The sequence below is a fragment of the Procambarus clarkii genome, chromosome 13 (assembly GCF_040958095.1).
Source record: "Procambarus clarkii isolate CNS0578487 chromosome 13, FALCON_Pclarkii_2.0, whole genome shotgun sequence".
Classification (NCBI taxonomy): domain Eukaryota; kingdom Metazoa; phylum Arthropoda; class Malacostraca; order Decapoda; family Cambaridae; genus Procambarus; species Procambarus clarkii.
In genome coordinates, this window is record NC_091162.1 from 27,648,196 (window position 1) to 27,662,580 (window position 14,385).

General features: G+C 51.1%; 1 protein-coding gene across 1 annotated transcript in view; it reads left to right on the plus strand.

Moving 5' to 3' along the window:
* LOC123757108 (mucin-2-like) overlaps positions 1-6,417 on the plus strand; it is a 10,293-nt gene extending 3,876 nt beyond the window's left edge. Inside the window, exon 2 of the mRNA XM_069324051.1 lies at positions 5,287-6,417. Coding sequence (XP_069180152.1) covers positions 5,287-6,417 — 1,131 coding nt within the window. The remainder of the gene's footprint in view (positions 1-5,286) is intronic.
* The last annotated feature ends 7,968 nt before the right edge of the window (positions 6,418-14,385 follow it).

Here is a 14,385-nt window from a genome sequence, read left to right on the forward strand (position 1 = left end):
GCAGGTGAGTGTGGTGAGTCCAGCTGGTGAGTGTGGTGAGTCCAGCAGGTGAGTGTGGTGAGTCCAGCTGGTGAGTCCAGCAGGTGAGTGTGGTGAGTCCAACTGGTGAGTCCAGCAGGTGAGTGTGGTGAGTTCAGCTGGTGAGTGTGGTGAGTCCAGCAGGTGAGTGTGGTGAGTCCAGCAGGTGAGTCCAGCTGGTGAGTGTGGTGAGTCCAGCTGGTGAGTGTGGTGAGTCCAGCAGGTGAGTGTGGTGAGTCCAGCAGGTGAGTGTGGTGAGTCCAGCAGGTGAGTGTAGCGAGTCCAGCAGGTGAGTGCGGTGAGTCCAACAGGTGAGTGTGGTGACTCCAGCAGGTGAGTGTGGTGACTCCAGCAGGTGGGTGTGGTGAGTCCAGCAGGTGAGTGTTGTGAGTCCAGCAGGTGGGTGTGGTGAGTCCAGCAGGTGAGTGTGGTGACTCCAGCAGGTGAGTGTGGTGAGTCCAGCAGGTGAGTGTTGTGAGTCCAGCAGGTGAGTGTTGTGAGTCCAGCAGGTGAGTGTGGTGAGTCCAGCAGGTGAGTGTGGTGAGTCCAGCAGGTGAGTCCAGCTGGTGAGTGTGGTGAGTCCAGCAGGTGAGTGTGGTGAGTCCAGCAGGTGAGTGTGGTGAGTCCAGCAGGTGGGTGTGGTGAGTCCAGCAGGTGAGTGTGGTGAGTCCAGCAGGTGAGTGTGGTGAGTCCAGCAGGTGAGTGTGGTGAGTCCAGCAGGTGAGTGCGGTGAGTCCAACAGGTGAGTGTGGTGAGTCCAGCAGGTGAGTGTGGTGACTCCAGCAGGTGAGTGTGGTGACTCCAGCAGGTGGGTGTGGTGAGTCCAGCAGGTGAGTGTTGTGAGTCCAGCAGATGAGTGTGGTGAGTCCAGCAGGTGAGTGTGGTGAGTCCAGCAGGTGAGTGTGGTGAGTCCAGCAGGTGAGTGTGGTGAGTCCAGCAGGTGAGTGTGGTGACTCCAGCAGGTGAGTGTGGTGAGTCCAGCAGGTGAGTGTGGTGACTCCAGCAGGTGGGTGTGGTGAGTCCAGCAGGTGAGTGTGGTGAGTCCAGCAGGTGAGTGTGGTGAGTCCAGCAGATGAGTGTGATGAGTCTAGCAGGTGAGTGTGGTGAGTCCAGAAGGTGGGTGTAGTGAGTCCAGCAGGTGAGTGTGGTGACTCCAGCAGGTGAGTGTGGTGACTCCAGCAGGTGGGTGTGGTGAGTCCAGCAGGTGAGTGTGGTGACTCCAGCAGGTGAGTGTGGTGAGTCCAGCAGGTGAGTGTGGTGACTCCAGCAGGTGAGTGTGGTGAGTCCAGCAGGTGAGTGTGGTGACTCCAGCAGGTGAGTGTGGTGACTCCAGCAGGTGGGTGTGGTGAGTCCAGCAGGTGAGTGTGGTGACTCCAGCAGGTGAGTGTGGTGAGTCCAGCAGATGAGTGTGATGAGTCTAGCAGGTGAGTGTGGTGAGTCCAGCAGGTGGGTGTAGTGAGTCCAGCAGGTGAGTGTAGTGAGTCCAGCAGATGAGTGTGATGAGTCTAGCAGGTGAGTCCAGCAGGTGAGTGTGGTGAGTCCAGCAGGTGGGTGTAGTGAGTCCAGCAGGTGAGTGTGGTGAGTCCAGCAGGTGGGTGTAGTGAGTCCAGCAGGTGGGTGTGGTGAGTCCAGCAGGTGAGTGTGGCGAGTCCAGCAGGTGGGTGTAGTGAGTCCAGCAGGTGAGTGTGGTGACTCCAGCAGGTGGGTGTGGTGAGTCCAGCAGGTGAGTGTGGTGACTCCAGCAGGTGGGTGTGGTGAGTCCAGCAGGTGAGTGTGGTGACTCCAGCAGGTGAGTGTGGTGAGTCCAGCAGGTGAGTGTGATGAGTCTAGAAGGTGAGTCCAGCAGGTGAGTGTGGTGAGTCCAGCAGGTGGGTGCAGTGAGTCCAGCAGGTGGGTGTGGTGAGTCCAGCAGGTGAGTGTGGTGAGTCCAGCAGGTGAGTGTGGGGAGTCCAGTTGGTGAGTCCAGCAGGTGAGTGTTGTGAGTCCAGTTGGTGAGTCCAGCAGGTGAGTCCAGCAGGTGGGTGTGGTGAGTCCAGCAGGTGAGTGTGGTGAGTCCAGCAGGTGAGTGTGGGGAGTCCAGCAGGTGAGTCCAGCAGGTGAGTGTTGTGAGTCCAGTTGGTGAGTCCAGCAGGTGAGTGTTGTGAGTCCAGTTGGTGAGTCCAGCAGGTGAGTCCAGCAGGTGAGTGTTGTGAGTCCAGTTGGTGAGTCCAGCAGGTGAGTCCAGCAGGTGAGTGTGGTGAGTCCAGCTAGTGAGTGTGGTGAGTCCAGCAGGAGAGTGTGGTGAGTCCAGCAGGTGAGTCCAGCAGGTGAGTGTGGTGAGTCCAGCAGGTGAGTGTGGTGAGTCCAGCAGGTGAGTCCAGCAGGTGAGTCCAGCAGGTGAGTGTGGTGAGTCGAGCAGGTGAGTGTGGTGAGTCCAGCAGGTGAGTGTGGTAATCCAGCTGGTGAGTGTGGTGAATTCAGCAGGTGAGTGTGGTGAGTCCAGCTGGTGAGTCCAGCAGGTGAGTGTGGTGAGTCCAGCTAGTGAGTGAGGTTAGTTCAGCTGGTGAGTGTGGTGAGTCCAGCAGGTGAGTGTGGTGAGTCCAGCAGGTGAGTGTGGTGAGTCCAGCAGGTGAGCGTGGTGAGTCCAGCAGGTGAGTGTGGTGAGTCCAGCTGGTGAGTCCAGCAGGTGAGTGTGGTGAGTCCAGCTGGTGAGTGCGATGAGTCCAGCAGGTGAGTGTGGTGAGTCCAGCTGGTGAGTCCAGCAGGTGAGTGTGGTGAGTCCAGCTGGTGAGTGTGGTGAGTCCAGCTGGTGAGTGTGATGAGTCCAGCAGGTGAGTGTGGTGAGTCCAGCAGGTGAGTCCAGCAGGTGAGTGTGGTGAGTCCAGCAGGTGAGTCCAGCAGGTGAGTGTGGTGAGTCCAGCAGGTGAGTGTGGTGAGTCCAGCTGGTGAGTCCAGCAGGTGAGTGTGGTGAGTCCAGCTGGTGAGTCCAGCAGGTGAGTGTGGTGAGTCCAGCTGGTGAGTCCAGCAGGTGAGTGTGGTGAGTCCATCTGGTGAGTGTGGTGAGTCCAGCAGGAGAGTGTGGTGAGTCCAGCTGGTGAGTCCAGCAGGTGAGTTTGGTGAGTCCAGCTGGTGAGTGTGGTGAGTCCAGCAGGTGAGTGTGGTGACTCCAGCTGGTGAGTGTGGTGAGTCCAGCAGGTCAGTGTGGTGAGTCCAGCTGGTGAGTGTAGTGAGTCCAGCAGGTGAGTGTGGTGAGTCCAGCAGGTGAGTGTAGTGAGTCCAGCAGGTGAGTGTGGTGAGTCCAGCAGGTGAGTGTGGTGAGTCCAGCTGGTGAGTGTGGTGAGTCCAGCAGGTGAGTCCAGCTGGTGAGTGTGGTGAGTCCAGCAGGTGAGTGTAATGAGTCCAGCAGGTGAGTGTGGTGAGTCCAGCTGGTGAGTGTGGTGAGTCCAGCAGGTGAGTGTGGTGAGTCCAGCAGGTGAGTGTGGTGAGTCCAGCAGGTGAGTCCAGCAGGTGAGTTTGGTGAGTCCAGCTGGTGAGTGTGGTGAGTCCAGCAGGTGAGTGTGGTGACTCCAGCTGGTGAGTGTGGTGAGTCCAGCAGGTCAGTGTGGTGAGTCCAGCTGGTGAGTGTGGTGAGTCCAGCAGGTGAGTGTGGTGAGTCCAGCTGGTGAGTGTGGTGAGTCCAGCAGGTGAGTGTAGTGAGTCCAGCAGGTGAGTGTGGTGAGTCCAGCAGGTGAGTGTAGTGAGTCCAGCAGGTGAGTGTGGTGAGTCCAGCAGGTGAGTGTGGTGAGTCCAGCTGGTGAGTGTGGTGAGTCCAGCAGGTGAGTCCAGCTGGTGAGTGTGGTGAGTCCAGCAGGTGAGTGTAATGAGTCCAGCAGGTGAGTGTGGTGAGTCCAGCTCGTGAGTGTAGTGAGTCCAGCAGGTGAGTGTGGTGAGTCCAGCTGGTGAGTGTGGTGAGTCCAGCAGGTTAGTGTGATGAGTCCAACAGGTGAGTGTTATGAGTCCAGCTGGTGAGTGTGGTGAGTCCAGCAGGTGAGTGTGGTGAGTCCAGCAGGTGAGTGTAATGAGTCCAGCAGGTGAGTGTGGTGAGTCCAGCAGGTGGGTGTGGTGAGTCCAGTAGGTGAGTGTGGTGAGTCCAGCTGGTGAGTGTGGTGAGTCCAGCAGCTGAGTGTAGTGAGTGCAGCAGGTGAGTGTGGTGAGTCCAGCAGGTGGGTGTAGTGAGTCCAGCAGGTGAGTCCAGGAGGTGAGTGTAGTGCGTCCAGCAGGTGAGTGTAGTGAGTCCAGCAGGTGAGTGTAGTGAGTCCAGCAGGTGAGTGTGGTGAGTCCAGCAGGTGAGTGTAGTGAGTCCAGTAGGTGAGTGTGGTGAGTCCAGCAGGTGAGTGTAGTGAGTCCAGCAGGTGAGTGTAGTGAGTCCGGCAGGTGAGTGTAGTGAGTCCAGCAGGTGAGTGTAGTGAGTCCAGCAGGTGAGTGTGGTGAGTCCAGCAGGTGAGTGTACTGAGTACAGCAGGTGAGTGTACTGAGTACAGCAGGTGAGTGTGGTGAGTCCAGCAGGTGAGTGTGGTGAGTCCAGCAGGTGAGTGTGGTGAGTCCAGCAGGTGAGTGTGGTGACTCCAGCAGGTGGGTGTGGTAAGTCCAGCAGGTGAGTGTGGTGACTCCAGCAGGTGAGTGTGGTGAGTCCAGCAGGTGAGTGTGGTAAGTCCAGCAGGTGAGTGTAGTGAGTCCAGCAGGTGGGTGTGGTAAGTCCAGCAGGTGAGTGTGGTGAGTCCAGCAGGTGGGTGTGGTAAGTCCAGCAGGTGAGTGTGGTGAGTCCAGCAGGTGAGTGTGGTGAGTCCAGCAGGTGAGTGTGGTGAGTCCAGCAGGTGAGTGTGGTAAGTCCAGCAGGTGAGTGTAGTGAGTCCAGCAGGTGGGTGTGGTAAGTCCAGCAGGTGAGTGTAGTGAGTCCAGCAGGTGAGTGTAATGAGTCCAGCAGGTGAGTGTGGTGAGTCCAGCAGGTGAGTGTGGTGAGTCCAGCAGGTGAGTGTGGTGAGTCCAGCAGGTGAGTGTGGTGAGTCCAGCAGGTGAGTGTGGTGAGTCCAGCAGGTGAGTGTGGTGAGTCCATCAGGTGAGTGTGGTGAGTCCATAACATTAAAGCATCAGTTCTTATCAAAATATATTTTGCTAGACACAACAGTCGAGGATAACAGTGACTGATGTGTGGAGGTGTAGATATTGACACCTGTGGCGGGGGGGGGGGGGAGCCTCGGACCGCACTCCTCACCACCAGCGTCGCCCCCTCACCACACTCCTCACCATCAGCGTCGCTCCCTCACCACCAGCGTCGCCCCCTCACCACCAGCGTCGCCCCCTCACCACACTCCTCACCACCAGCGTCGCCCCCTCACCACACTCCTCACCATCAGCGTCGCTCCCTCACCACCAGCGTCGCCCCCTCACCACACTCCTCACCACCAGCGTCGCTCCCTCACCACACTCCTCACCACCAGCGTCGCTCCCTCACCACACTCCTCACCACCAGCGTCGCTCCCTCACCACACTCCTCACCACCAGCGTCGCCCCCTCACCACACTCCTCACCATCAGCGTCGCTCCCTCACCACCAGCGTCGCCCCCTCACCACACTCCTCACCACCAGCGTCGCTCCCTCACCACACTCCTCACCATCAGCGTCGCCCCCTCACCACACTCCTCACCATCAGCGTCGCCCCCTCACCACACTCCTCACCATCAGCGTCGCCCCCTCACCACACTCCTCACCATCAGCGTCGCCCCCTCACCACACTCCTCACCACCAGCGTCGCTCCCTCACCACACTCCTCACCATCAGCGTCGCCCCCTCACCACACTCCTCACCACCAGCGTCGCTCCCTCACCACACTCCTCACCATCAGCGTCGCCCCCTCACCACACTCCTCACCACCAGCGTCGCTCCCTCACCACACTCCTCACCATCAGCGTCGCCCCCTCACCACACTCCTCACCACCAGCGTCGCTCCCTCACCACACTCCTCACCATCAGCGTCGCTCCCTCACCACACTCCTCACCATCAGCGTCGCCCCCTCACCACACTCCTCACCATCAGCGTCGCTCCCTCACCACACTCCTCACCATCAGCGTCGCTCCCTCACCACACTCCTCACCACCAGCGTCGCTCCCTCACCACACTCCTCACCATCAGCGTCGCTCCCTCACCACACTCCTCACCATCAGCGTCGCCCCCTCACCACACTCCTCACCATCAGCGTCGCCCCCTCACCACACTCCTCACCATCAGCGTCGCCCCCTCACCACACTCCTCACCATCAGCGTCGCCCCCTCACCACACTCCTCACCATCAGCGTCGCCACCTCACCGCACTCCTCACCATCAGCGTCGCCCCTCACCACACTCCTCACCATCCTACACAACACCAAGTGTTTGGTGTTATAATGGTAGCACTTGACACATTGTCTTAACAATAGTGAGACACACTTGAGATCTTGACTTAGCAGTAGAGATACACTTAAGACATTGTCTTAGCAGTAGAGACACACTTGAGATATTGACCTAACAGTAAAGAGACACACTTGAGACATTGACTTAACAGTAAAGAGACACATTTGAGACATTGACTTAGCAGTTGAGAAAGACACTTGAGACATTGACTTGAGAGTTGAGAGACACACCGTGTTCCCTGTCACGTGTTGGTGACGTCACGGTGTTCCCTGTCACGTGTTGGTGACGTCACGGTGTTCCCTGTCACGTGTTGGTGACGTCACGGTGTTCCCTGTCACGTGTAGGTGACGTCACGGTGTTCCCTGTCACGTGTTGGTGACGTCACGGTGTTCCCTGTCACGTGTTGGTGACGTCACGGTGTTCCCTGTCACGTGTTGGTGACGTCACAGTGTTCCCTGTCATGTGTTGGTGACGTCACGGTGTTCTCTGTCACGTGTTGGTGACGTCACGGTGTTCCCTGTCACGTGTAGGTGACGTCACGGTGTTCCCTGGCACGTGTTGGTGACGTCACCATGTTCCGTGTGCAAGCAGTATAACAATGGGAGGACTGAGGATAACATCAGTAGTAATATATAATCGTCTACTATATGACAGAAGAGGTAGACAGGAGTATGACAAGAACAACATGGCCGCCCTCAACAGAACACCGAGAGCACCGTCTATTGTCTGCAGCAAGAAAGCTAAACTATTGATCATGGGTGAAAGTTAAGTTATTAGACATGGCGACAAGAAACTTTCTATGCCAACATGTCAATGGGCCCACAAGAGTGAGAGGGATTGATGAACCAGCTAGATATGATCTGGCTGGTTCATCAGTCAGTCATGTCTGACTCGTTCACCCTGAACGAGTCAGACATAAGGCACGTCAAATCAGAACCCGTGATAGCCATGAGTGACCAGAGTGTCCTAACATTTAAGTATCTGGTGGAAGTAGCAACAACCCATCCAAGGAATGGACCGAAAGGTAAACGACTGGAATACCAAAGGGGAAACTATGATGAAATTAGAACATTTCTAATAGGACTACCGTGGGAGACAGAGGTCAGAGGAAAGTTTGAACAAGACATGATGGACTACATCACCCAGAGGAGGCAGGAGGCAGGAAACAGGTTTGTCTTGGACCAGGGAGAAAAACAAACACGAAAAACAAAAGGGTCATCCATGGTACAAGCCGGCATGTAAGGCAGCCTGCCAGCTGAGCACAAGGGCGTGGAGACACTCCAGAAGTTACACACCAGAGAGCACAGAGAGATTCCAGAAGGCCAGAAATGGGTACCTCACTGTGAGGAGAGAAGTAGAGAGGCAGTTTGAAAATGACATAGCAAATAAAGCCAAGACCCAACCGAAACTGCTATACAGCCACATCAGGAGGAAAACAACAGTGAAAGAACAGGTGATGAAACAGAAAAAGGGAGATGACAGGTATACAAAGAAAAAGGTGTGTGAAGGACTCAAGAGATTCTAGGAGGTCTTCACAATAAAGCAAGGGAAAGTCTGATGTAATCTCACCATGGGTGCTAAACGAGGGGGCAGAAGCACTAAGTGTGCCACTCTCTATGGTGTATAACAACTCACTGGAAACAGCAGACCTACCACAGAGTTGGAAGACAGATAACGTAGTCCCAATATACAAAAAGGGTGATAGGTAGGAGACCCTACACTACAGGCCGGTGTCCATAACTTGTTTACCATGCAAGGTGACGGAGAAGATGGTGAGAAACAGCCTGGTAGCACAGGTGGAGAGAAGGGACTGTGTAACACACCACCAGCATGGCTTCAGGGATGGTCAGTCGTGTCTCTTCAGGTCTAATATAATTCTATAACCAAGCAACAGCAGTTAGCAAAAAAAAAAAAATAGAAGGATGGACAGACTGCATTTCATTGGACTGTCACAAAGCGTTTGACACAGTTTCTCAATAGTGAGTCCAGCAGGTTAACTTTCTCACTGTTGCATAAGTTGGAGAAACAAACTTGAGTAAGAGGTAAGGTGCTCCAATGAATAAAAGAGTACATAAACAACAGGAAACAGAGTTACTGTGAGGGGTGAGTCTTCAGACTGGCGTGAAGTCACCAGCGGAGTCCCACAGGGTTCTGTACTCGGACCTATCCTGTTTCTGATATACGTGAATGATCTTCCAGAAGATATAAACTCATTCATCTCCTTGTTTGTTGATGATGCTAAAATTATGAGAAGGATTAAGAAAGAGGAGGACTGCATGAGGCTATAGGATGACCTGGACAGACTGAAGGAATGGTCCAACAAATGGCTTGTAGAGTTTAACTCGAGCGAGTGCAAAGTGATGAAGATAGGCGGAGGGAGCAGGAGGCCAAACACAAGGTACCAGCTGGGAGAGGGAATCCTTCAGGAGTCTGGAGGAGAGAAAGATCTCTCGAGAAAAGAGAAATAAGAGAAGAGAGGCAGCAGTAGAGGAGAGAGAGAGACAGCAGTAGAGGAAAGTGAGAGGCAGCAGTAGAGGAAAGTGAGAGGCAGCAGTAGAGGAGTGAGAGAGGCATCAGTAGAGGGAGAGAGGCAGCAGTAGAGGAGAGAGGCAGCAGTAGAGGAGTGAGAGAGGCAGCAGTAGAGGAAAGTGAGAGGCAGCAGTAGAGGAAAGTGAGAGGCAGCAGTAGAGGAGAGAGAGAGACAGCAGTAGAGGAAAGTGAGAGGCAGCAGTAGAGGAGGGAGAGAGGCAGCAGTAGAGGAGTGAGAGAGGCATCAGTAGAGGAGTGAGAGAGGCAGCAGTAGAGGAGAGAGGCAGCAGTAGAGGAGTGAGAGAGGCAGCAGTAGAGGAAAGTGAGAGGCAGCAGTAGAGGAGTGAGAGAGGCATCAGTAGAGGAGGCAGAGAGGCATCAGTAGAGGAGTGAGAGAGGCAGCAGTAGAGGAGGGAGAGAGGCAGCAGTAGAGGAGTGAGAGAGGCATCAGTAGAGGGAGAGAGGCAGCAGTAGAGGAGAGAGGCAGCAGTAGAGGAGTGAGAGAGGCAGCAGTAGAGGAAAGTGAGAGGCAGCAGTAGAGGAGTGAGAGAGGCATCAGTAGAGGAGGGAGAGAGGCATCAGTAGAGGAGTGAGAGAGGCAGCAGTAGAGGAGTGAGAGAGGCAGCAGTAGAGGAGGGAGAGAGGCATCAGTAGAGGGAGAGAGGCAGCAGTAGAGGAGAGAGGCAGCAGTAGAGGAGTGAGAGAGGCATCAGTAGAGGAGGGAGAGAGGCAGCAGTAGAGGAGTGAGAGAGGCATCAGTAGAGGAGGGAGAGAGGCATCAGTAGAGGAGGGAGAGAGGCAGCAGTAGAGGAGAGAGGCAGCAGTAGAGGAGAGAGGCAGCAGTAGAGGAGTGAGAGAGGCATCAGTAGAGGGAGAGAGGCAGCAGTAGAGGAGAGAGGCAGCAGTAGAGGAGTGAGAGAGGCATCAGTAGAGGAGGGAGAGAGGCAGCAGTAGAGGAGTGAGAGAGGCAGCAGTAGAGGAGTGAGAGAGGCATCAGTAGAGGAGGGAGAGAGGCATCAGTAGAGGAGGGAGAGAGGCAGCAGTAGAGGAGAGAGGCAGCAGTAGAGGAGAGAGGCAGCAATAGAGGAGTGAGAGAGGCATCAGTAGAGGAGGGAGAGAGGCATCAGTAGAGGAGTGAGAGAGGCAGCAGTAGAGGAGTGAGAGAGGCATCAGTAGAGGAGGGAGAGAGGCATCAGTAGAGGAGGGAGAGAGGCAGCAGTAGAGGAGAGAGGCAGCAGTAGAGGAGAGAGGCAGCAGTAGAGGAGTGAGAGAGGCATCAGTAGAGGAGGGAGAGAGGCAGCAGTAGAGGAGGGAGAGAGGCAGCAGTAGAGGAGGGAGAGAGGCATCAGTAGAGGAGGGAGAGAGGCATCAGTAGAGGAGGGAGAGAGGCATCAGTAGAGGAGGGAGAGAGGCAGCAGTAGAGGAGGGAGAGAGGCATCAGTAGAGGAGGGAGAGAGGCAGCAGTAGAGGAGGGAGAGAGGCATCAGTAGAGGAGGGAGAGAGGCAGCAGTAGAGGAGGGAGAGAGGCATCAGTAGAGGAGGGAGAGAGGCAGCAGTAGAGGAGGGAGAGAGGCAGCAGTAGAGGAGGGAGAGAGGCAGCAGTAGAGGAGAGAAAGAGAACATAACATAAGAACAAAGGTAACTGCAGAAGGCCTATTGGCCCATACGAGGCAGCTCCTATCTATAACCACCCAATCCCACTCATATACTTGTCCAACTCACGCTTGAAACAATCGAGGGACACCACCTCCACCACATTACGCGGTAATTGGTTCTACAAATCAACAACCCTGTTACCGAACCAGTATTTACCCAAGTCTTTCCTAAATCTAAACTTATCCAATTTATGCCCATTGTTTCGTGTTCTGTCTTGTGTTAATACTTTTAATACCTTATTAATATTCCATTTGTTATGTCCATTCATCCACTTGTAAACCTCTATCATGTCACCCCTAACTCGTCACCTTTCCAGTGAATGCAATTTAAGCTTTGTTAATCTTTCTTCATATGATAGGTTTCTAATTTGGGAAATTAACTTTGTCATCCTACGCTGGACACGTTCAAGTGGATTTATATCTATTCTATAGTACGGCGACCAAACCTGAACTGCATAATCTAAATGGGGCCTAACCAGAGCAAGATATAGCTGAAGAACAACACCAGGTGTCTTGTTACTAACACTTCGATTAATAAATCCAAGTGTCCGATTTGCCATATTACGAACATTCAAGCATTGATCCTTTGGTTTTAAATTCTTATTAATCATAACTCCCAGTTCTCGGTTGCAATCCGACTTCGCAATCTCAACACCATCTAGCTCGTATCTTGTAACTCTATCATCATTACCTAGCCTCAGAACTTTACATTTATCAGCATTAAACTGCATCTGCAGTTTAATTTACATTGACTCACAACACCCTATTTAGATCAACTTGAAGTGATAGTGAGTCTTCTTCCGTGTTAATTTCATTACCGATTTTTGAGTCATCGGCAAATTTGCAAATGTTGCTACTCAAACCTGAATCTAAATCATTTATATATATTATAAACAACAGAGGTCCCAGGACAGAGCCTTGAGGCACTCCACTTACAACATTTTCCCACTCTGACTTAACCCCATTTATACTAACTCTGTTTCCTTTGGTATAGCCATGCCCTAATGCAACATCCCCAATATTGCACCCCCATGGTATTGGGGGTCAATATAGCACCCTCAATACCATGAGCCTCTATCTTTTTAATCAGGTCAAGGTACACAACATCACAATCCTAACCACTCTTAACTGCCTCAACTATGCTGGAATAAAAAGATATGTTGTAAAACATGAACGGCCATTTGTAAAACCATGTTGCGAATCATTTATTAATTTATGTTTTTCAAGAAGAAGACGAATTGTATTTGCAATTATCGATTCAAGTAACTTTCCCACAATAGACGTTTGACTAATTGGCCGATAGTTTGACACAAGTGATCTATCTCCTTTCTTAAAAACTGGTATCACATTAGCTACCTTCCATGACTCTGGCACTCTGCCTAACTCTATTGACTTATTAAATATGGTAGACAGTGGCTCGGAAAGCTCCTCTTTGCATTCTTTAAGCACCCTGGCGAACACTTCCTCCGGCCCTGGGGATTTGTTTGGTTTCAGTTTTACTAATTGTTTAAGAACATCCTCCCTGGTAACTGCTAAACTAGTCAACCTGTTCTCGTCCCCACCCACATAGACTTGTTCGGCTGAAGGCATATTGTTAAGTTCCTCTTTAGTAAATACAGATATAAAATATTTATTAAAAATACTACTCATCTCTTCGACATTATCCGTTATCTGACCTGTCTCAGTTTTTAATGGACCTATGTTTTCCCTAGTCTTAGTTCGATATAACTGAAAAAAAGAACCTTTAGGATTTGTCTTTGCTTGCCCTGCTATGAGAACTTCATAGTTTCTTTTTGCTTTCCTTATCTCTTTTTTAACATTTCTAACCAGTTGTACGAACTCCTGTTCTAAACTAACTTCCCCATTCTTAATCCTTTTGTTCCACGCTCTCTTTTTACCTATAAGGTTCTTCAGATCCTTTGTTATCCACTTTGGATCATTAGTATTCGATCTATTCAATTTGAATGGTATACTACGTTCCTGTGCTTTGCTTAAAATATTTTAAAATAAGTTATATTTTGAATCTACATCGAAATCCCTTTTTACATCACCCATCACTGTGTTCACGTCTCGCTCCAAGACCGGCCCATCCCCCCATGTCCAAGACTTTCCAATCTATTTGACCCCAAAAAATTCTTAGGCTATTAAAATCAGCTTTTCGAAAATCTGGCACTTTAACAGAATTTTCTCCTACAGGTCTATTCCATTCTATGCTAAATCTGATTACTTTGTGATCACTGTTCCCTAGCTCACTCCCTAATTCGATGTCATTAATTTGTGTTTCCCTGTTAGTTAACACTAAATCTAAAATATTATTTTCCCGCGTTGGTTCCTTAATGTGTTGCGTAAGAAAGCAATCGTCAATTAATTCTAGAAAATCTTCTGCTTCATTATTCCTTGTTATGTTAAACCAATTTATTCCACTAAAATTAAAGTCATTAGAAAAATTAAATGCTCTAGATATTTCATCCCATAGATGCTTTGCTTCCATTCTGTCCAAATTTGGTGGCCTATATATAACTCCTATTATAAGATTATTTGCATTTTCGTTCAATTCTATCCAAATAGTTTCTGTATGTGGCTCAGTTTTGAATCCCTCTTTGAGACTACATTTCAAATTGTCCCTCACATATATGGCTACTCCCCCTCCTCGTCTAATATATCTGTGTAAAAGAGTTTAAATCCAATTATTTGATATTCAGCTAATAGCTATTATAATTCAGCTATTTTCTACATTCATCCACGTTTCGGTAAGTGCAATAATATCTCTTTTTTTCTGTTCAGATAAGAGCATTTAAATCGTTTATTTTGTTTGTTAAACTTCTACTGTGAAAGATATTGCATTTGATCTGCAATATTTTTTTCAGCTGGCACTTGACACCAAGTGCCCTCGACATCCTTTCATTTCCCACTCCCTTTCTTAGAAGATTGCGACATACGATCGGGCATTCCTCCCTTGCTCCTAACTAACTCTATGGCTGTCTTAAACCTCTGTATCAGTTCCTCACTCCTAACTCGCCCAACATCATTACCCCTGCACTGATACAAATAATGGGTTTGTTCCACTTCCCGTCATAATATCCCGCGAAACACACACCGAAACTACGACGTTGGTGCAACGTTCGAACAAGTTTTAACACCTCCTAACCAGTTATAACAACCAATATATCAAGTTGTAACAACGTTCTAATACGTTATAAACACTTTAAGCCAAGATGTAACAACTTTATTACAAGTTGTAACAAACGGAAAATAGAGACAGTTTCGGTTTGTGTTTCCAGGGATCATGCAAGTTGTCAACAATGTCACCTATTCCAGCTCCCGGATAGCAAACCCTTAACCTGCCCCCCCCCCCTTCCATCTCTGGCACAAAACATTCTGTCTATATACCTCACCTGGGAATCTCCCACAACCAAAATTCACTTAGTTACTTCCTTTACTTTCTGAGCACTTTGAGGGACCTGCGCTTCGTTGCTCTTCGTTGCTTTCCCTTTCGAACGAACTGCAGGTTCACCACAGCACTCGTCCTCCAACACGACAAATGAGTTAGAAATACTCAGGATATTTGTAGACGGCTTTGTCAAAGTCTTCTTGAAACCCCTGTCCTTTACCACTTGCCAAGACGCGGTCTGTTATTACTGGTCTCCTTCTGTGTTTCTTCCTGATGTTGTGTCAGCTGTCGTACCTCTTCCCGTAGCGAATCCCACTCTGTCCTCAGAGCTCCAACTAGAGTCATCAGTTCCTTCACTACACCTTCCATTATTGCTGTGATAATAGC